Raw genomic sequence first — 21646 nt, 5'->3', positions numbered from 1 at the left:
CACACACAAAATGCCATTATATATACACACACACACACAATGCCATTATATATACACACACACACACAATGCCATTATATATACACACACACACACAATGCCATTATATATACACACACACACACAATGCCATTATATATACACACACACACAATGCCATTATATATACACACACACACACACAATGCCATTATATACACACACACACACAATGCCATTATATACACACACACACACAATGCCATTATATACACACACACACACAATGCCATTATATACACACACACAATGCCATTATATACACACACACACACACACACACACACACACACAATGCCATTATATACACACACACAATGCAATTATATACACACACACACACAAAATGCCATTATATACACACACACACACAAAATGCCATTATATACACACACACACACACAATGCCATTTTATACATACACACACACAATGCCATTATATATATACACACACACACACACACACAATGCCATTATACACACACACACACACACACACACACACACACAATGCCATTATACACACACACAATGCCATTATATACACACACACACACAATGCCATTATACACACACACACAATGCCATTATATACACACACACACACACAATGCCATTATACACACACACACACACACACACACAATGCCATTATATACACACACACACACACACACAATGCCATTATATACACACACACACAATGCCATTATATACACACACACACAATGCCATTATACACACACACACACACACAATGCCATTATATACACACACACAATGCCATTATATACACACACACACAAAATGCCATTATACACACACACACACACAAAATGCCATTATACACACACACACACAAAATGCCATTATACACACACACACACAAAATGTCATTATATATACACACACACAAAATGCCATTATATACACACACACACACAAAATGCCATTATATACACACACACACACAAAATGCCATTATACACACACACACACAAAATGCCATTATACACACACATACACACAAAATGCCATTATATACACACACACACAAAATGCCATCATACACACACACACAAAATGCCATTATATATACACACACACAAAATGCCATTATATACACACACACACACAAAATGCCATTATATACACACACACACACAAAATGCCATTATACACACACACACAAAATGCCATTATACACACACATACACACAAAATGCCATTATACACACACACACACAAAATGCCATTATACATACACACACACACACACAAAATGCCATTATACACACACACACAAAATGCCATTATACATACACACACACACAATGCCATTATATACACACACACACAATGCCATTATATATACACACAAACAATGCCATTATATATACACACACACACGCACAATGCCATTATATATACACACACACGCACAATGCCATTATATGCACACACACGCACAATGCCATTATATGCACACACACAATGCCATTATATATACACACACAATGCCATTATATATACACACACACACACAATGCCATTATATATACACACACACAATGCCATTAAATACACACACACAATGCCATTATATATACACACACACAATGCCATTATATACACACACACAATGCCATTATATACACACACACAATGCCATTATATACACACACAATGCCATTATATACACACACAATGCCATTATATACACACACACAATGCCATTATATACACACACACAATGCCATTATATATATACACACACACAATGCCATTATATATATACACACACACACAATGCCATTATATATTTACACACACACAATGCCATTATATATGTATACACACACAATGCCATTATATATATATACACACACAATGCAATTTTATATATAAACACACACAATGCCATTATATACGCACACAATGCCATTATATACACACACAATGCCATTATATACACACACACACAATGCCATTATATACTCACACACACAATGCCATTATATACACACACACACACACAACGCCATTATATATACACACACACACACAATGCCATTATATACACACACACACAATGCCATTATATACACACACACACACAATGTCATTATATATACACACACACACACAATGCCATTATATATATATACACACACACAATGCCATTACATATATACACACACAATGCCATTATATACACACACACACACACAATGCCATTATATACACACACACACACACACACACACACACACACACACACAATGCCATTATATACACACACACACAATGCCATTATATACACACACACACACAAAATGCCATTATATACACACACACACAGACAATGCCATTATATACACACACACACACAATGCCATTATATACACACTCACAATGCCATTATATATACACACACATACACACACACACACATATACTCAGTATGATTATACAAACACACACACACTGTCCCGTCATAATTTGCACCTAGTTAGCATTTGAAAGGCCGAAAAATGCCCCAAATGGAGGAATAATGGAAAAACAGTTGTTGCCCAGGCAAAGGAGGGGATATTAGAACAGAGTCACAGCTTGGTCAATGAGGTTTTCACAGGAGGGGAAAGTATAAAGGTGACGGGGATTACACAGAGAATTCCACAGCTTACAGATACATCGAGGCTCCCTTGCATTGACAACCTACACTTAAGAACCTACAAGAATTTGTGTATAGACTAGTCACCGCACCTAACCCTCATCAAATCCTTTCCCTCGTAAACAGCTATTCCGTGACAGCTCCTGAAGAAGGACTGGTGTTATTCTGTTTTATTTTGGAAAAGGTGAATGGGTTCTTACAAGTCCAGGAGTGCTCTGGCCATCTCTTCGTCACTCTTCAGCTTCAAGCGTTCCTTCACCAAGTTCCAACGCTCGATCTGTTCTCCGATGTCCAGCGTCCCAGGTCGCTCACACCCGCAATTCCGGCCCGGGCGAACCGGCTGCTTTCTCCTCCTGGCCGCCTCTGTCTCTGGCCCATCGGTCTCGCTCTCAGATAGTGCGGCCATGCCAAGCTGGCAATCCTCTTCGAGGCTGAGATCACTGGCAGACGGAGGAAGAGTATTGATTCAGAGAGAGAGAAAGAGAGAACGTGAAGGGGTTTGGATAGATAGAGGGGAGCGGGGAGAGACACTTTCCAGCGGCAGGAGGCTCAGTAACCAGAGGACACCGATTTAACATAATTGGCAAAAGGACTGGGGGAAGGTAGGTGGAGTGGGAGAGGGGGTGACGTGCAGAACTTCTACTTTTTAAAAAATAAACAACAAATTATTAGAATCTGGAAGTTGCTGCCTGAAATGGTGGTGGAAGGAAATTCACCCAGGAAGGGAATTGGAAGAATTGTGGAGGAGACAGAGGTGTAGTGGTAATGTCACAAATTTCCAAGGGGGAACTGGTGGCCTAGTGGTACTGCCACTGGGCTAGTATTCCAGAGACCCAGGGTAATGTTCTGGGGACCCAGGTTCAAATCCCTCCACAGCAGATGATAAAATGTAAATTAAATAAAAAAGTCTGATGATGACCATGAAATCATTGTCATTAAAAACCCACCTAGTTCCGTAATACCCTTTAGGGAAGGAAATCTGTCTGGCCTATACCCACAGCAATGTGGTTGACTCTTGAATTTTTTAAAAATATCAGTGTGGTAGCAACTGGTGGAATTTAAACTGAATTAATAAATCTGGAAGTGGAAGCTAGTTTCTGGTATTGGCGATCGTGAAACGATCATCGATTTGTTTAAAATTATCCACTTTGGTGAAGTCAATATGCCATCTGGCCAACATGCGAGTTCAGACCCACAGCAATGTGGTTGACTGCTCTCTGAAATGGCCGAGCAAGCCACTCAGTTCAAGGGCAATTAGGGATGGGCGACACAAATGCTGGCCTTGCCAGCGACACCCACATCCCATGCAAAGAAGAATTGGGGAATAAAAGGCCTCCCTGAAAAGGGTTAGGATTTGGCAAGGGTTCTGGGGAAAGAGCAGGGCGAGCGGGACTAACTGGACAGCTTGATTGATGAGCTGGCACAGGCGATGGGCCGAATGGCCTCCATCTGTTCCGCAGCATTTCGTGGAGACACATGTAAATAGATCGTTGTGGCAATTCATGTGCAGAACAGCCATGGTGATTCACAGGCTGATTAACGTCAATGCTCCCCCTCCACCATCACAGCTGTAACTGTTTCTACACCAGCCGATAGGGCGATAGCCCTACACAAAGGGAGGATTTGAGGCCTCATCACCTTTACACTCCCATTTTTCCAGGTATGTGCGACCTCCCTCGCATCGTCACCTCGCATTTCCCCATGTCGACGCTCATTTGTCAATCATGCGGCCTACCCCCCCCTTGCTAGTTTCCCCTCATGTGCCCTGACCCCTGTGAAACACTGAATAAGTGGGTTGGGGGGGTCTGCTCCTTTACCTGCTCGGATGTGATAACGTGACTGTGGACTCGGATCCCCCTGAGGCCACTGGTGAAGGAGAGCTGCACAGATCCTCTTGCTCTGTGGAAAAATCAAGACAGCAAGACATTGGTTAAAAGGCTGCCATTTAAATTGAGCGCCCTATGACAGCTCTCAGCAACGACGCCAAAGCGCTCCCCCCCACCCCCACCACCCAGACCACAAAGTGCAGTGCCTCAGGGTTATGGACGCAAATTGCAGCAGCCTCTTTTCACAGGCCAAAGTCCTGATTCGATCTTGGGGAGGGGGGGAACCAGGCAGGGCAAAACTGGGCAGTGGGACCTATTGGACAACTCCCTCAAAGAGCCAGCACACCTGTGATGGGCTGAGAGGCCTCCTTCAGTGCCGTCTATATAGCTCAGCATTGTGCCCTGTTACAATGTATTTGACTCTTCATTGTCCTCTGAAGTGGCCGAGCAAGCCACTCTGTTCAAGGGCAATAAGGAATGGGCAACAAATGCTGGCCCTGCCACCAACGCCTACATCCCATGAAAAGAATAAGTAAGGAGCTTATCATCCATCCAGTACCTACAACAAGTGCACACGAGTCCTGAGGGATGCACGTCACTGAACCACGTTAAACTCTCAGGAACTCCTACCTATTTTGACTGCAGGACAGGTCTGCCCGGCACCTCCACCACCAACGCAGACTGGGATAATTTCCCCAATGGAAGATCGACGCCGCTCGGGAATTCTGGAGGACGGAAACACGGAGTTTGGTGACTGTTTTAACAAAAGGTGAGTGGTGATGCAGTACCTGGCCCCCCTCACCCTCAACCCCGCTCAAAACCACCGCACGCACACACGGTCGAATTGGGTGATGCCATTGAACATAGGGAGGCAGGAATGTGGGAGTCACTGGAGCGGGACTTAAACCCACAGCCTTCTGGCCCAGAGGTGAGTGTGCGACCCACTGAGCCACAGCTGACACTGGCAGCTCAGGGCTCTCCTACAACATATTGGGGTTTCCACGTCCAATCTAAACAACACGAATTATACAGAAACTGTTGGCACTACAGAGAATCACTGCCGACAAAAACAATTTATCTTTGGGTGACAGTGGTTTTTTTCCCCATTTTTTCACAGGATACATGGTGAACTGCCTTCTTGAACCGCTGCAGTCCATGTTGTGTAGATATACCCACAGTGCTGTTAGGGAGGGAGTTCCAGGATTTTGACCCAGCGACAGTGAAGGAATGGCGATATATTTCCAAGTCAGGATGGTGAGTGCCTTGGAGGGGAACTTCCAGGTGGTGGTGTTCCCATGTGTCTGCTGCCCTTGTCCTTCGAGGTGGCAGAGGTCATGTTTTGGAAGGTGCTGTCGAAGGAGCCCCAAAGAATGCCTGCAGTGCATCTTGTAGATGGTACACACTGCTGCCACTGTGCGTGGATGGTGGAGGGAGTGAATGTTTGTGGATGGGGTGCCAATCAAGTGGGCTGCTTTGTCCTGGATGGTGTCAAGCTCCTTGAGTGTTGTAGGAGCTGCACTCATCCAGGCAAGTGGGGAGTATTCCATCACACTCCTGATTTGTGCCTTGTTGATGGTGAACAGACTTTGAGGAGTCAGGAGGTGAGTTACTTGTTGCAGGATTCCTAGCCCCTGACCTGCTCTTGTAGCCACAGTATTTATATGGCTGGTCCAGTTCAGTTTCTGGTCAATGCTAACCCCCAGGATGTTGATAGCTGTGCCCATGTATTCCCTTGCTCGTGAAAGGAAGGGAATCACTCAAAAAGAGCGTCAGTATTACTTACGCTTCCGATGGGACAGTCGGTTCCATTTCTGTGTTTCTTGGATAAGGATCTCTGTTTTTGGAATTGTGGTGATCAAACCTGTGGCCTTCGCTGTCTGACTCCCATTCCTCAGGTCCCACCTTTCCTCCAGGATTGGGGAGTGCCAGACACTCGGGCCTCCTGCTCGCCATCCCTGGAGATTTCCAAACGCTCTCCGACAGGGAGTCGGCGCCGCTGAAGAGGGAGATGTCTGTGTCATCCTCAAAGCTGCCGATACTGAGAGGAGAGAGAACATCAGAGAGCAGAGACCGAGGAGAGAGAGGGAGAGAGAAATCGGGGAACATCGAAAAGGTGGAGAACGACAACGGGAACCATGAAACCGGGGGTATTGCCGGGATAGCGCACGGACTTCTCAGTACAACTGACGCGTACACAGGGCACGAACCGCCCATGGGAATACTCCGACACACCCATTGTTGGGGGTGGGGGAGGGATGGTGTTTCATTGTTTCACTGACATTTGAGAGGTACGGTACCTGCTGGGGTGTGATAAGGTCACAGTCGACTCTGATCCTGCTGACAGTGAGGGGATGCTGTCCAAGTCATCTTGTTCTAGGGGAAGATTGGCAAAAAAGAACAATTAAAACACGTACCGATGTCTGGAAAAGACTAGAAGCAATCAGAAAACCTTTGTGTTTCTACAGCACCGTTCACAACCTCAGGAGGTCCCAAGGCACCTTGCAGCCAATGACATACTTTAGAATTCACTTTCGGAACAGGCAGAGCTATTGTCAGCCTACAAGACACTGTTTGCATTTCTGCAGAAGCCAGCTATAGCCTTTCTCGTGCCAGAGATGCTCTCTGCGTCCAGAAGGTCAGCCAGGTTTCGATTCATTGTGCACATCTCTGCGGGCTCAAAAAACAAAACCGCTTCTGCGTTTTTGTGTATGTGAGATGTGAACGTCCTCGCCAGTTTACACGCGTGTGCAGAACCCCGCGTCTTCAAGTGTCAAGGTCGCTGTCAAAACGTCAGGAGGAAACTTGGAATGGACACACGTGCACCTGAAGGAGTGGTGGACGCAGGGGTGTCCATGGCAGATAGATGGAAACACCACCGCCTGGAAATTCTCCTCCAAGTCACTCACCATCCTGACTTGGAAATATATCGCCGTTCCTTCACTGTTGCTGGGTCAAAATCCTGGAATACCCTCTCTAACAGCACGATGGGTGTACCTACGCCACATGGACTGCAGCGGTTCAAGAAGGCGGCTCACCACCACCTTCTCAAGGGCAACTAGGGATGGGCAATAAATGCTGGCCCAGCCAGCGAAGCCCACATCCCATGAAAGAATTAAAAAAACGCAGCTTCCTGAATGAGCTACAGGACATGCTCGCGATCTCCAGGGTTCCTGCACCATCAGTAAAATAAAATTCCATGACTTTTCCACAACATATCTTTAACCAAATTGAGGTATTTCACAAACATTTTCTCTTTCTAATACATCCACAAATTCTGGTATTTGAGGCTTCATACAAACATGGGAACTTTGTTTGTCACTTATCTAATAACCTCAACTTCTCACAAGGCTATATTGTTTTTGCATACAAAGTGCTTATGGGATCAACTGTCTATTCTGGATGGGCAAAGCACCTTGACATTCAATGGTATTACCATTGCTGAACACTCCACTATCAACATCCTGGGGTTACCATTGACCAGAAACTGAACTGGACCAGCCAAATAAATACTGTGGCTATAAGAGCAGGTCAGAGGCAGGAATTCTGCAGCGAGTAACTCACCTCCTGACTCCCCAAAGCCTGTGTGATGGAATATTCCCCACTTGCCTGGATGAGTGCAGCTCCCACAACACTCAAGAAGCTTGACACCATCCAGGACAAAGCAGCCCACTTGATTGGCATCCCATCCACAAACATTCACTCCCTCTACCACCGACGCACAGTAGCAGCAGTGTGTACCACCTACAAGATGCACTGCAGGAACTCACCAAGACTCCTTAGACAGCACCTTCCAAACACACGACAGCTACCATCTAGAAGGACAAGGGCAGCAGACACATGGGAACACCACCGTCTGCAAGTTCCCCTCCAAGCCACTCACCATCCTGACTTCGAACTAAATCGATGTTCCTTCACTGTTGCTGGCTCAAAATCTATATCCCAAGAACGAACATAAAAAAAAAGCAAACATTACGGAGAGGGAGAAGCGGATGTTGGAAAAACATTGGAAAAGGTTGGAATTCTGCCAAAGTCAGAAAAGTCTCATCTCTGTCTTTATAAAATTCCATGGCTTTTCAATGACTTTGGGCCTCTTTTGGAAATTCCTCATGACTTTTCCAGGTTTTTCATGAGCCACGGGAACTCTGGAGCTGACTTTTCTCCATTGCTCCCTGGTTTCATCCAGGCCAAAGGAATAATTGAGTGGACTTATTCTTATATACAGAACAAAGCTTGCGTTTTAGGGCGTTTGGACTAAGTTGGCACTCGTGCCCGACTCCTTCTGTCTCTAGCCCTCTACCCAACCTCTGTCACATCCAGAGTATACCAAAGAATCTTAAGGAAATACAAACCGTTATCTTCCTTGACGGAATCGCGAGTAACGTCCGCTTCTTCATTGAGGCCCATCTCCCGGACAGTGCAACTGGGTCCTGGCTGATTCATTCGCTTCTCTATAAACCTTGAGAATTCAAGAAACTTAGATTAAGTCTTAACCTGCCAAGGAAGTCGGGACAGGGTGTTTCGAACACTCTTGTGATACTGAGGTTAAACTAAGGGAATTGGGGGCAGGTCTTTGAGGTGACCCACATGAGTATTAGGATCATATTAAAACAGGGAGGATTCCTCCATATTGTGGCCTGAAATCAGGTCACCTCTGTCCTGAGCTGGTCTGCTCTGCCATGTCGCATCAGACTGGAGTTCCGTACAACTTGGAGAACAGCGAAGTGTAACTGGCTCCCTCCCAAACCAGTACCAAATCCCTCAATACTGTCCCCCTTCTGCCCTCAATCAGAGCCAATTATTCGCCTCCAGCCTGCCATTTTGAAGAGAACTGTTGCACCCCACTGACCCCACTTCACCTACCTTCTTCAAACTTGGCTCTATCAGAGTTTGTCTCCAAAATGTGGAAGGGGGAAGAGTTGAGAAGGTTGGAGCCTGCACCCACTGGAGTTGAGAAGAGCGAAAGGCAATCTTACTGAAACACCTAAGATTCTGAGGGGGGCTCAACAGGGTGAATGTTGAGAGGATGCTTCCCCTAGTGGGGGAATCTAGAACTACGGGACACAGTTTAAAAATGAAGGGTTTCCCATTTAAGATGGAGGTGAGGAGGGTTGTTGGCATTTAGAATTCTCTTCCTGTTGAGGAGTGGAGGCTGGGTCATCGAATATGTTCAAGTCTGAGGTAGACAGATTTTTGATTAACCAGGAGGTTAAGGGTTATGGTGGGGCAGACAAGAAAGTGGGGTTAAGGGCACAATCAGATCAGCCATGTCCTTAATGACAGATGGAACAGGTGTGAGGGGCGGAATGGCCTGCTCCCATTTCTTATGTGCTTAATTTCTGGCGCTCCATCAGCTTGGAGATCCTGCCTGGAATCCAGAGGCATCCTTGACTGATTGAACGACTCTCCCCTTCCACCTGTCCACAATACAACCAGCAACATGGACTGGGGTCTGCTGCTGCAAGGACTAACTTCCTGAGGCACTTTACAACTAACTCCGCTAGGCGTAGTCACTGTTGTGATGTTGGAAACGCAGCAACCGGTTTGCGCACAGCAAGATCCCATGAGCAGGCACGTGATCATGGGTGGGTCATTTTATGGTTTTTTTTAAGCTGCGGTTGGGTGAGGAGTTCAATGTTGGTCCAGCGCACATGGTAGAACACTCCTTCACTTCTTCATGCAGTGGGTCCTGGGATCTAGCCAAAAGGACAACCGGGTCCCTCGGTTTAATGTTGCAAATGGAAAGTGGCACCTCTGACAGTGCAGCACCCCCGCACTGCCAGTCTGACTTATACGCTCAAGTGTTTGGAATGGGACTTACTACCCACTGATCCACAGTTGGCAGGCTTAAGGTACAATGATGTAGTGGTTATGTTACTAGACTAGTAATTTTGAGACATGAATTCAAACCCTCCCATAGCAGCCTGTGAATTTTAATTCACTTGAAAAAAGGTGCTTACCACTTGATCTGTACCCTATCCACATTCACTCCATCCACCACTGATGCACAGCGGCAGCAAGTGTGGACCATCTATAAAATGCACTGCAGCAACTCACCAGGCTCCTTAGATAGCACCTTCTACCACCTAGAAGGACAAGGGCAGCAGATGCCTGGGAACACAACCACCTGAAGTTCCCCTCAAAACCACTCAGTGTGCTGACGTAAGGGGATTAGTGGTAATGTCACTGGACTAGTAATCCAGGCTAATGCTCTGGGTACACGGTTGGAATTGAATTGAATTGAATAAATAAGTCTGGAATATAAAGCGAGTCTCAGTGACGGTGACCATGACAACTATCATCGATTGTTGTAAAAACTCATCTGGCTCACTAGTGCCCTTTTAGGGAAGGAAATCTGCCGTCCTTACCTGGTCTGGCCCACACATGACTCCAGACCCACAGCAATGCGGATGACTCCTAAATGCCCTCTGAAATACTCCAGCAAGCCATTCAGTTCAAGGGCAATTAGGGATGGGCAACAAATGCTGGCCTTGCCAACAATGCCCATATCCCATGAAAGAATAAAGAGGAACTTGGAAATATATCGCCGTTCCTTCACTGTTGCTGGGTCAAAATCCTGGAACTCCCTTCCTAACAGCATTCTGGGCGTACCTACACCACGTGGACTGCAGCAGTTCAGGAAGACAGCTCACCGCCACCTTCTCAAGGGCAACTAGGGATGGGCAATACATGCAGACAAGAAGCTCTGAAAAACCAGCATCCATGGCCACTGAATTGTGATCACTGCAAATTTAACTTCACTGAGGCCTTGTCAGTCACAGCTCCAGCACCCGCCTAAAAGCTATTGGGAGCAGCAAGCCGAAATTTTGGCATTTCTAAACCAAATACATGGCGAGTTGCCAAGCATCTCCGGTAGAATGCATACTATGCATGTATAAGAAATAAAATAGATGTTAAAAAACAACAAAACTAAAATTGGCCAAACTCTGAATAACGCGTTTTTGACGTGCTTTGTGTAATTTAAAAAAATTTTCTTCTCTTTGTATTCCCAGTATCTGCATGTTCAGGTTTTATACATCAATTTGTGCGAATTGCATAATTAAGACAATTGAGATGAAAATGTAAAACAGTCAACCATTATTAATTGAATGGAAAAACAGCACGTTTCCAATTTGAATTTTGCCAGTAAAGGCATCTTTAAAACAGACTTCAACTTAAGATGCATAGAATTATGGCAATTTTCGAAGGCTATTGATTCTTGTGATTAAAAAAAAACTTCTAATAGCTCATTCAGAATAATTCATCATCCCAGCTATATTAGAGACAAGGATGGTCTCAACCACAAAACCTGCTCCTCAAACCAAAGGCATTAGCTATAATCACCGTGTCACTGTACCACTCAAACAGGTTTATTTGGAGCAAAATGATGTTTTTCGTTAAAATAATCATTTGCAATCGCAGCTCAATGTTTCTCCTTTATCCTTACAATAAAAATATAGCTCTAACTTTTCTTGACTTAATTTTCTTTTTAGACTTTCCCATGTTAATGTGATCAAACTGGAAAAGGCTGAGAGCTGAAATTTATTTTATTTTTCCATGGGATGTGGGCGTCGCTGGCTGGGCCAGCTTTCGTTGCCCATCCCTAATTGCCCTCGAGAAGGTGGTGGTGAGCTGCCTTCCTGAATCGCTGCAGTCCGTGTGATGTAGGTACACCCACAGTGCTGTTAGGAAGACGACTCCAGGATATTGACCCAGTGACAGTGAAGGAATGGCCGATATATTTCCAAGTCAGGATGGTGTGTGGCTTGGAGGGGAACTTCCAGGTGGTGGTGTTCCCATCTATCTGCTGCCCTTGTCCTTCTAGATGGTAGAGGTCACAGGTCTGGAAGATGCTGTCTAAGGAGTCTTGGTGAGTTGCTGCAGTGTGTCTAGTATACAGTACACACTGCTGCCATTGTGCCTTGGTGGTGGAGGGAGTGAATGTTTAAGGTGCCGATGAAGCAGGCAGCTTTGCCCTGGATGAGGTGTTAAAGAGTTGCAGGTGGCTCCGGAGCTGCAGGTTGCAGACTCCCGGTCTGGGGCAGTCCCGAGGATTTTCTGAGCTCGCAAGGCAGGGGAACAGCGGGGAGAGGGCGATGAAGGACTTACACATCCAGCAGAACCCTGGCCATCTCCTCGTCGCTCGGCATGCCCAGGTCGGCCTTCAGTGAGTTCCACCGAGCCGCCTGGTCACCGATGAAGACCCTGCTTCTCAGCCGCGGACCGTCCCGTCTCGGCCTGCCGGGGGTGGCCTCTTCCAGAGGGAGCGGGAGTCTCCCCAGTGGCACCCTCCCGCCCACCTGCAGGGCATGCTCGCTTTCAGGCGCTGCCTTCGGGAGATCAGGCGAGCTGCTGCTTCCGGCCCTCGCCAACCTGGGAGAGCGAATGACATGTTATCCATGAGCCAGCTCCCCTCGGTCATCACCTATGTCCCTCCCCCTCCCTTTGAGATTCAGTCAATCCGATTTGCCAGGGGAAGGTAGCGAATGATGATGGTGTTTTTGTCAAGAAACACATTTGCAGCCCAAATGCTGAATTGCAGTGTGACTTACACTGAAAAATTCATAAAGAGACTAAGTAATCCCGTTAAAAACATGCAAACACACACCAATCATGTAGTAACATAAATAATCAAATTCAGCAGGTAACAGGGAAGTGGTTGATGGGATATTAAACAAAAGGATAATGTTGAATTAAAATTACAAACCAATCCTACATTACAGATACTGAAGTACATATAACATGTACACATGTCAGGGGAGATGGTGGCATAATGGTAATGTTGCTTGACTAAGAATCCATAGGCCCTGGGGGGACGAGGGTTCATAATCCCACCACGGCAGCTGGTGGGATTTAAATTCAGATAATAAATCTGAAATTATTAAAGCTAGTCTCAGTAATAGTGACTGTTGTAAAAACCCATGTGGTTCACTAATGCTGCCTTATTCTACCTATTAAATGTTCAATTTAGCCATTTAATGATGTCAGGTCGGCTGCAGTCTGTTAGATATGTGTTCCCAAGGGACTAAGGGTGAAATCAAGCCCAAATCGAAAGGACCACAGCAACATGAGGAAAAGGGTCACGCCATTCAATTTGATCCCAGCTTTGTCCCCGGTTCCCTAACTCTGTGCCTCTGTTTCGCATGCTCCAACCGTGATTGCAGGTCGAGTTGGAAAAAAAAAATTGCGCTTTTTATGACCACTCACAGCCCATGAAGTGCTTTTTTTGTGAAGCGCAGTCACTCAAGAAACGTGACAGCCAATTTGCGCCCAGCAAGCTCCCACAAACACAGCAATGTGAGAAAGTCTGGATAATCTGGTTTTTTTTGCCCATGTTGGCTGAGGGATAAATATTGGTCAGGGCAACGGGGATAACTCCCCAGCTCTTCTTCGAAATGGTGCCAAGGGATCTTGTACATTCGCCTAGAGGGTTGTGTTTTAAGATCTCATCGAAAGACAGTGCAGCACTCCCTCAGCACGACTTTACATAGCCCACAACCTTCTGACTTAGAGGTGGAAGTACCAGCCACTAGCCAAAAGGCATACGACACTTAAAACCGTAGAATATGCACCCACTATTAGTCTTCATCAGGCAGCATCGAGAGACAGAGGCCATTCAATTCCTCTGACCCAGAATTTTATCCTACACAATGTTGTACCGCACCTATCTGAACGGGACCTTTTCCCTCTGGGCTTCGATTCGCTGGGAACTTCCATTTTCCAGGACGCAGGCGGTGAGGTGTGTGTCCTTTCATTGCCGACTGCAGCCGATGGCCAGAAGGGAGTGGTGCTGTGGGCATCCTCCTGTTCTAGAAAAAGACAAGCAAAAAGGAACACATTGACCAACCACCTGACTCGTGGCTTGCCCCAGCATCAGAATGCAACAACTCTCTCTCTCTCAGCTTTAATAAATAACCTTTCATCGAAAAGAGTCAGATTAGCCGTGTGGTAGCATTCTCACCTCAGAGATGGAAGGTTCTGGATTCATGTGAGATCAGAGTCAGTGCTGAGGGAGTGCTGCACTGTCAGAGGGGCAGTACTGAGGGAGTGCTGCACTGTCAGAGGGGCAGAACTGAGGGAGTGCTGTACTGTCAGAGGGTCAAGACTGAGGGAGTGCTGCACTGTCAGAGGGATAGTACTGAGGGAGTGCTGCACTGTCAGAGAACTAGTATTGAAGGAGTGCTAGACTGTGGAGAGACTACTGAGGGACACAACACTGTGGGAGTATTAGTATGAAGGGAATGCTGCACTGTTGGAGGGTCAGTTTTGATGGAGTGCTGCTTTGCCAGATGGACAGTACTGAGGTAGCATTGCACTGGCGGAGGGGCAATATTAATCCCTCAATTGACATGAGAAACAACTCATCTGGTCCTTACCTCATTGCTACTTTTGGGATCTCACTGTGCACAATTTGGCTGCTGTGTTTCTCTACCTTATAACTCAATTGGAAGTAAACCACTGAGGGGTGGCCTGTACGTTACCTTATTATGGTGGGCGGGGTATGTAGCTGCTCTGATAGCACTCCAATGGGAGAATAAGCTACCAGCCTCCCGAGTCCCATGTGAAATGGTCATGAGTGGGGTGTGGGATGAACGAAGGACAAGGGGACACAATCTTCGAATGTGAGCTGGTCTATTCGGCAGTAGAATCAGGAAGAACTACCCTCCATACAAAGAGCCCTGGAAATCTCTCACCCAAACAAAATGTTGTGGATGCTAGGGGTCAGGTAAAGACTGGGAGGGATAGGTTTGCATTTTCTAAGGGATATGGAGCACAAGTAAATGGGAGCTCATAGAATAGGGGAGCAGACTCAAGAGGCTGAATGGCCCCCCTCCTCATCCAGGGCGGAGATGGTAGCGCCTGGCGACAGTGGCAATGTCACTGGTCTAGTAATCCAGAAGCCCAGGCTAATGTTCTGGGGAGAGACGTGGGTTCAAATCCCACCATGGCTGCTGGGGAAATTTAAATTTAATTAATGAATCTGGTTTTAAAAGCTAGACTCAGTGACGGTGGCCATGAAACCATTGTCGATTGCTGTAAAAACCCATCTGCCTGCCCTGCTCTACCTGTGGCTCCAGACCTACAGAAATGGCCACTCAGTTCGAGGGCAATTAGGGATCGGCAGCACATGCCAGCGACTGCCCACATCCCACATTATAATTCCACACCAGCAGCCTTCAGGAGGAGATCAGAGAAAGGGTGGGGAGGGCACAGAGGGAGACCATGTTGATTCGTATTCAGTGAGGTTTACCTTTCCTGATGGCACCGTGTGTCACCACGCCTTCATCACGGATGCAGACTTGAAGCACGGCCTGGTTTGGGCTGGATGGGCTGACGTGGATCTTTACAAACCTGAGAGAAATGAGACACCCTTTAGCACTTGAACCTGACAGAGGGAACTCACCACTGCAGCACTCGATGCAGCCGGAGGGAGAGGGAGGTGGGGGGAGGGGCTGGAGGGCATTCAAAGGCCCATCCCGCAATGCCTGCTGTCAGTAGGTTGGGCACAGACCTGGACACAGGATTTGACAGTGCGGGAGGCCATTCGGGCCATCGTGCCTGCGCTGGCTCTCTGACAAGTTGCCCAATTAGTCCCAGCTCCTGCTCTTTCCCCACAGCTCTGCGAATCTTTCTTTTTCACAGGATTTATCCAATTCCCTTTGCAAAGACATTGCTGGATCTGCTTCCATTGCTCTCTCATGCAGCGCTTTCCAGGTTTTTAAAAAAAATTCATTCATGGGATGTGGGCGTCGCTGGCTGGGCCAGCACTTCCCTAAAGGACATTAGTGAATCAGATCGGTTTTTACAACAATCATCAATGACTTCGTGGTCATCTGACTTGTTCCAGATTTTTATTGAATTCAAGTTCGAACCTTGGGCCTCCAGAGCAATACCCTGGGTCTCTGGACTACCAACACCACTACGCCACTGCCTCCCCCGATCACCACAAAACGTAGGATGAAAACATTTCTCCTCTGAAAGTTAACACGCAGGTACAGAGAGCAATTCAGGAAGGCAAATGATATGTTGGCGGCCTTCTTTACTAAGTGGTTGGAGGAGAAGAATAAGCAGGACTCGCTGCGGTGACACAGGGTTTTGGTGAGGCCGCACCTGGAGCATTGTGCGCAGTTTTGGTCCCTTTACCTAGGAAAAGACATACTTGCCCGCAAGAGAGTGCAGCAGTGGCTCACTAGACTGGCTCCTGGGATGAGGAGATTGTCCTCGTAAGAGAGATCAAGTCGGATATGCTCACTGGAATTTAGAAGAATGAGAGGCAATCTCACTGAAATGCATAAAATTCTTGGGAGATGTTTGATTAGGACAGGTTGTTTCCCAATGGCTGGGGAATCTAGAACTCCCAGGGTCAGGGGTCAACCATTTTCAACCAAGGAGGAGGAGAAATTTCTTCACTCCAAGGGCTGAGAGTTTTCGGAATTCTCTACCCCAGAGAACCCTCGTTGGGTATATTCAATACAGGGATTGATGGATTTTTGGACATTAAGGGAATTTAGGAATATGGGGATAGGGTGGGAAAGTGGAGCTCCTAAGCAGTGTATGAACTTCAACAGCACTCTTGATCCTACAGCCTGATGACCAAGGGCCGGAGTGGAGAAAGGTTAAGGTGGTATGTGAGCAGGAGGCTTCAAAATTGAGCAATGTGGAGAGTCTGGAGAAGCTGGGGTTGTTTGCCCCACAGGTCAAAGAGAGATTTATTAGAGGTTTAACAGAATTACACAAGAAAGTCCTGTGGTGCAGTGGGTAGCGTCCCTGCCTCTCAGCCAGACACTCCAGGTTTGAGTCCCGCTCCCGGACATGGCGACAAAGGAAGGTGTGCTCGTGGTGTGGGCCTAACAGGTTGAGCAGCAACCTGCAAATCCTTCCAACACAAACCAACAGCAGGCAGTAAGGACAGGAGAGATTCCAGGTCAGGAATGTGATTAAAAATAAAGTTGGAACCTCTGTGATGGCTATCCATAGCTCCCGACTACAACATGCATGTAAAAGCGCATGTCACCACAGCTACTTGGACTCCCTGAATGACACAGTGCAACCACACAATGGCATGTTGTTACAGTAAATGTTTCCAGTGGCAAGACGATCAGAAATAACTGTCAGAAGAACCATAATTTGTATATATATAAAAAACACACATGTGCAGCGGGTCTGGAATGCAATGCCTGCCTGAAAGCTTCAGGTACATGGGAAAAGACCAGGGGGGAGAGAGACTAACTGGACAGCTCCTTCAGTGAGCCAGCACAGGCACGATGGGCTGAATGGTTTTCTGCTGCCCCGTATGATCCTGTAAAAAGCACTAGGTGTCGGGATACATTTACAGCTCCACTTGGTTCATGAGACGTTTCGGGAAGTAAAGTTAACAAGCGCCTGGTGAATGGAGACATTTATCAACGGGTGTGGTAGTTTTTGCCACGCCAATCAAAAGTCCTCCTCATTTTGCCCACGTTAAATAGACAACTATTAATTCGGTCATGATCAACATCCTGGGAGTTACCATTGACCAGAAACTGAACTGGACTAGCCATATAAATACTGTGGCTACAAGAGCAAGTCAGAGGCTAGGAATCCTGTGGTGAGTAACTCACCTCCTGACTCCCCAAAACCTAACATTGAAACTAGGAGCAAGAGTAGGCCATTCGGCCCTTTGAGTCTGCTCTGCCAGTCATTATGATCATGGCTGATCATACAACTCAATAGCCTGCTCCCCATACCCTTTGATTCCTTTCGCCCCAAGAGCTATATCTAACTCCTTCTTGTAAGCATACAATGTTTTGGTCTCAATTACTTTCTGTGGTAATAAATTCCACAGGCTCACCACTCTCTGGGTGAAGAAATTTCTCCTCATCTCAGTTCTAAATGGTCTACCCCATATCCTCAGACTGTGACCCCTGGTTCTGGACTCCCCCACCATCAGGAACATCCTTCCTGCATCCATCCTGTCTAGTCCTGTTAAAATTTCCATGAAATTCCCTCTTCATTCTTCTGAACTCCAGCAAATATAATCCTAATCAACTCAATCTCTCCTCATATGTCAGCCCTGCCATTCCAGGAATCAGTCAGGTAAACCTTCGCTGCACTCCCTCTATAGCAAGTACATCCTTCCTCTGATAAGGAGACCAAAACTCACACAACATTCCAGGTGTGGTCTCACCAAGGCCCTGTACAATTGCAGCAAGACATCCCTGTTCCTGTACTCGAATCCTCTGGCTATGAAGGCCAACATACCATTTGCCTTCCTTACCGCCTGCTGCACCTGCATGCTTCCGTTCAGTGGCTGGTGTACAAGGACACCCAGGTCTCGTCGCACATTCCTGTCCACCATCTACAAGGTATAAGTCAGGAGTGTGATGGAATACTCCTCACTTGCCTGGATGAGTGCAGCTCTAACAACACTCAAGAGGCTCAACACCATCCAAGGCAAAGCAGTCCGCTTGATTGGCACATCCACAAACATTCACTCCCTCCACCACCAACACACTGACAGCAGTGTGTACCATCTTCAAGAAGCACTGCAGCAACTCATCAAGGGTCCTTAGACAGCACCGTCCAAACCAGCGACCTCTACCACCTAGAAGGACAAGGGCAGCAGACTCAAGGGAACACCACCACCTGGAAGTTCCTCTCCAAATCACTCACCATCCTGACTTGGAAATATATCGCTGTTACTTCACTGTCACTTGCTCAAAATCCTGGAACTCTCTCCCTAACAGCACTGTGGGTGTACCTACACCACATGGACTGCAGGGGTTCAAGGTGGCAGCTCACCACCACAAGGGCAATTAGGGATGGGCAATAAATGTTGGTCCAGCTAGTGAAGCCCACATCCCCATGAATGAATAAAATAATATCGTGCTGCGAATCTGTCACTGATTGTATAATGGTTCTGTTGGGATATCTAGATGCTTACCTCTTCCTACAGTGGGAACACTGCAGCAAAGTCATTACTCAGCATTTTCCTCAGTTGGAACAGCTTTCAATCAGGGTTTACAATCCCGACTGCTACCTGTGTCAGAAACTACAAATTGGGAGGGGCAGGTGGGTGCGGAAAGGAATCAGACTCAGGTGGGATGCCACCCCTTGTGAAACAGTCTATGAACACCCACAGCCCAGATCACTCCCCTGAAGAATGGGAGCTCGGATGAGGTACCAGAAGATGAGCGTGAAGTGTGAAAAAAACGACAGACGAACTTGCGGGAACACCGAAATTCATCAAATTAGCAGTGGGTGCAGTTATCATCTGACTGGAGATGTGCTCCATCACCAAGATAATCTGCAGCAATCTCTGTAATATCACTCCACACGCTCATCACCCCTGCACTTGCTGACCTTTATTAATTCCCAGTGCAGCAATACCTTGATTTTAAAATTCCCACCCTTCACTGTAAATCCCTCCATGACTGCGCCCCCTCCTGTTCTCTGTAACCTCCTCCAGTTCCACATCCCACCAAGATCTCTGTGCTCCTCTAATTCTGACCTCTTGAGCATCTCTGATTTAAATCGCTCCACTGTTGGTGGCCGTGCCTTCAGCTGCATGTGCCCGAAGCTCTGGCATTCCCTCCCTAAACCTCTCCACCTCACTTTCCTCCTTGAGGAAGATCCTTTAAACCTCCTTCTTTGACCAAGCTTGTGCCATAATTTCTCCATGTGTGGCTCGAGATTGAAGGTCTGATAATTTCTCATACGAGGTGACTTAGCATCTTTTAGACTGTTAAAGGTGCTTTATAAATACAAGTTGTTGTTATTATGGGCACTGTATAAATGCATGTTGCTATTGTTAGCGATGCCGTATAAATGCAACTTGTTGTCGTTAGAAGCGCTGTACAAACGCAACTTGCAGTCGTTAGCGGCGCTGTACGAATGCAACTTGTTGCCGTTAGAGGCGCTGTACGAATGCAACTTGTTGCCGTTAGAGGCGCTGTACGAATGCAACTTGCTGTCGTTAGAGGTGCTGTACGAATGCAACTTGCTGTCGTTAGAGGCGCTGTACGAATGCAACTTGCTGTCGTTAGAGGCGCTGTACGAATGCAACTTGTTGCCGTTAGAGGCGCTGTACGAATGCAACTTGCTGTCGTTAGAGGCGCTGTACGAATGCAACTTGCTGTCGTTAGAGGCACTGTACGAATGCAACTTGCTGTCGTTAGAGGCGCTGTACGAATGCAACTTGTTGTTGTTAGAGGCGCTGTACGAATGCAACTTGTCGTTAGAGGCGCTGTACGAATGCAACTTGCTGTAGTTAGAGGCGCCGTACGAATGCAACTTGTTGTAGTTAGAGGCGCCGCACGAATGCAACTTGTAGTTAGAGGCGCTGTACGAATGCAACTTGTTGTAGTTAGAGGCGCTGTACGAATGCAACTTGTTGTAGTTAGAGCCGCTGTACGAATGCAACTTGTTGTAGTGAAAGGCGCAGTACGAATGCAACTTGTAGTGACAGGCGCTGTACGAATGCAACTTGTTGTAGTGAAAGGCGCAGTACGAATGCAACTTGTAGTGAGAGGCGCTGTACGAATGCAACTTATAGTGAGAGGCGCTGTACGAATGCAACTTGTTGTAGTGAAAGGCGCAGTAGAATGCAACTTGTTGTAGTGAGAGGCGCTGTATGAATGCAACTTGTTGTTTAGGGCCAGGATCCCTCTCTCAATGTGAACCAGATGCATCGTTTTGAATAGATTCCCGGTTCTGACGGGCCCGGGGCAATGAGGAGACCCCCGGACTCACGCGTCCAGCAGTCTCCGGGCCATTTCCTCGTCGCTCTGCAGGTTCAGCTGTCTCTTGAGGCGGTTCCAGCGGTGAATCTGGTCACCAAGTTGGACCAGGCCGCGGCTCCCCCTGCGGCCTCTCCCTGTCCCCCGTTGCCGCTGCCGGCCGTCCCCCTCGGCCAGGCCAGACCTCCCGAAGCCTCTATCGTGCAACCCTGGCGACGCCATCTTTATGACTGGCGCCGCCACCCAACCCGCGGGCGGCCAGCATGAAAGATGGGACCTTGCGGGGCAGCCTAACCCTCCCGTGGCATCGTGGCTGTTTCCTCTGCCAGCCATATTGGTGCGGGGCAGCCGAACACCTGGACACAGACTTTTTCCGGTAGCAGCCATATTAGTG

The 21646-nt window shown here is 47.1% G+C and overlaps 1 protein-coding gene across 2 annotated transcripts in view; it reads right to left on the bottom strand.

The window, feature by feature from the left end:
• LOC121291627 overlaps positions 1-21563 on the bottom strand; it is a 37144-nt gene extending 15581 nt beyond the window's left edge. Inside the window, exons 1-10 of one of the 2 annotated variants that reach the window (XM_041213080.1) lie at positions 21266-21563; positions 15786-15886; positions 14199-14343; positions 12644-12907; positions 8887-8993; positions 6835-6910; positions 6321-6575; positions 5168-5262; positions 4529-4610; positions 2912-3151 (exon numbers count right to left, since the gene is read on the bottom strand). In XM_041213080.1, the coding sequence (XP_041069014.1) occupies positions 2912-3151; positions 4529-4610; positions 5168-5262; positions 6321-6575; positions 6835-6910; positions 8887-8993; positions 12644-12907; positions 14199-14343; positions 15786-15886; positions 21266-21474 (1574 nt within the window). In that variant the 5' untranslated portion in view covers positions 21475-21563. The remainder of the gene's footprint in view (positions 1-2911; positions 3152-4528; positions 4611-5167; positions 5263-6320; positions 6576-6834; positions 6911-8886; positions 8994-12643; positions 12908-14198; positions 14344-15785; positions 15887-21265) is intronic. The other variant, XM_041213081.1, reaches the window with a different exon arrangement.
• Positions 21564-21646: the final 83 nt, after the last annotated feature.

This window comes from Carcharodon carcharias, chromosome 19, assembly GCF_017639515.1.
Source record: "Carcharodon carcharias isolate sCarCar2 chromosome 19, sCarCar2.pri, whole genome shotgun sequence".
Lineage (NCBI taxonomy): Eukaryota > Metazoa > Chordata > Chondrichthyes > Lamniformes > Lamnidae > Carcharodon > Carcharodon carcharias.
This window is presented reverse-complemented; position numbering and strand designations above follow the sequence as displayed.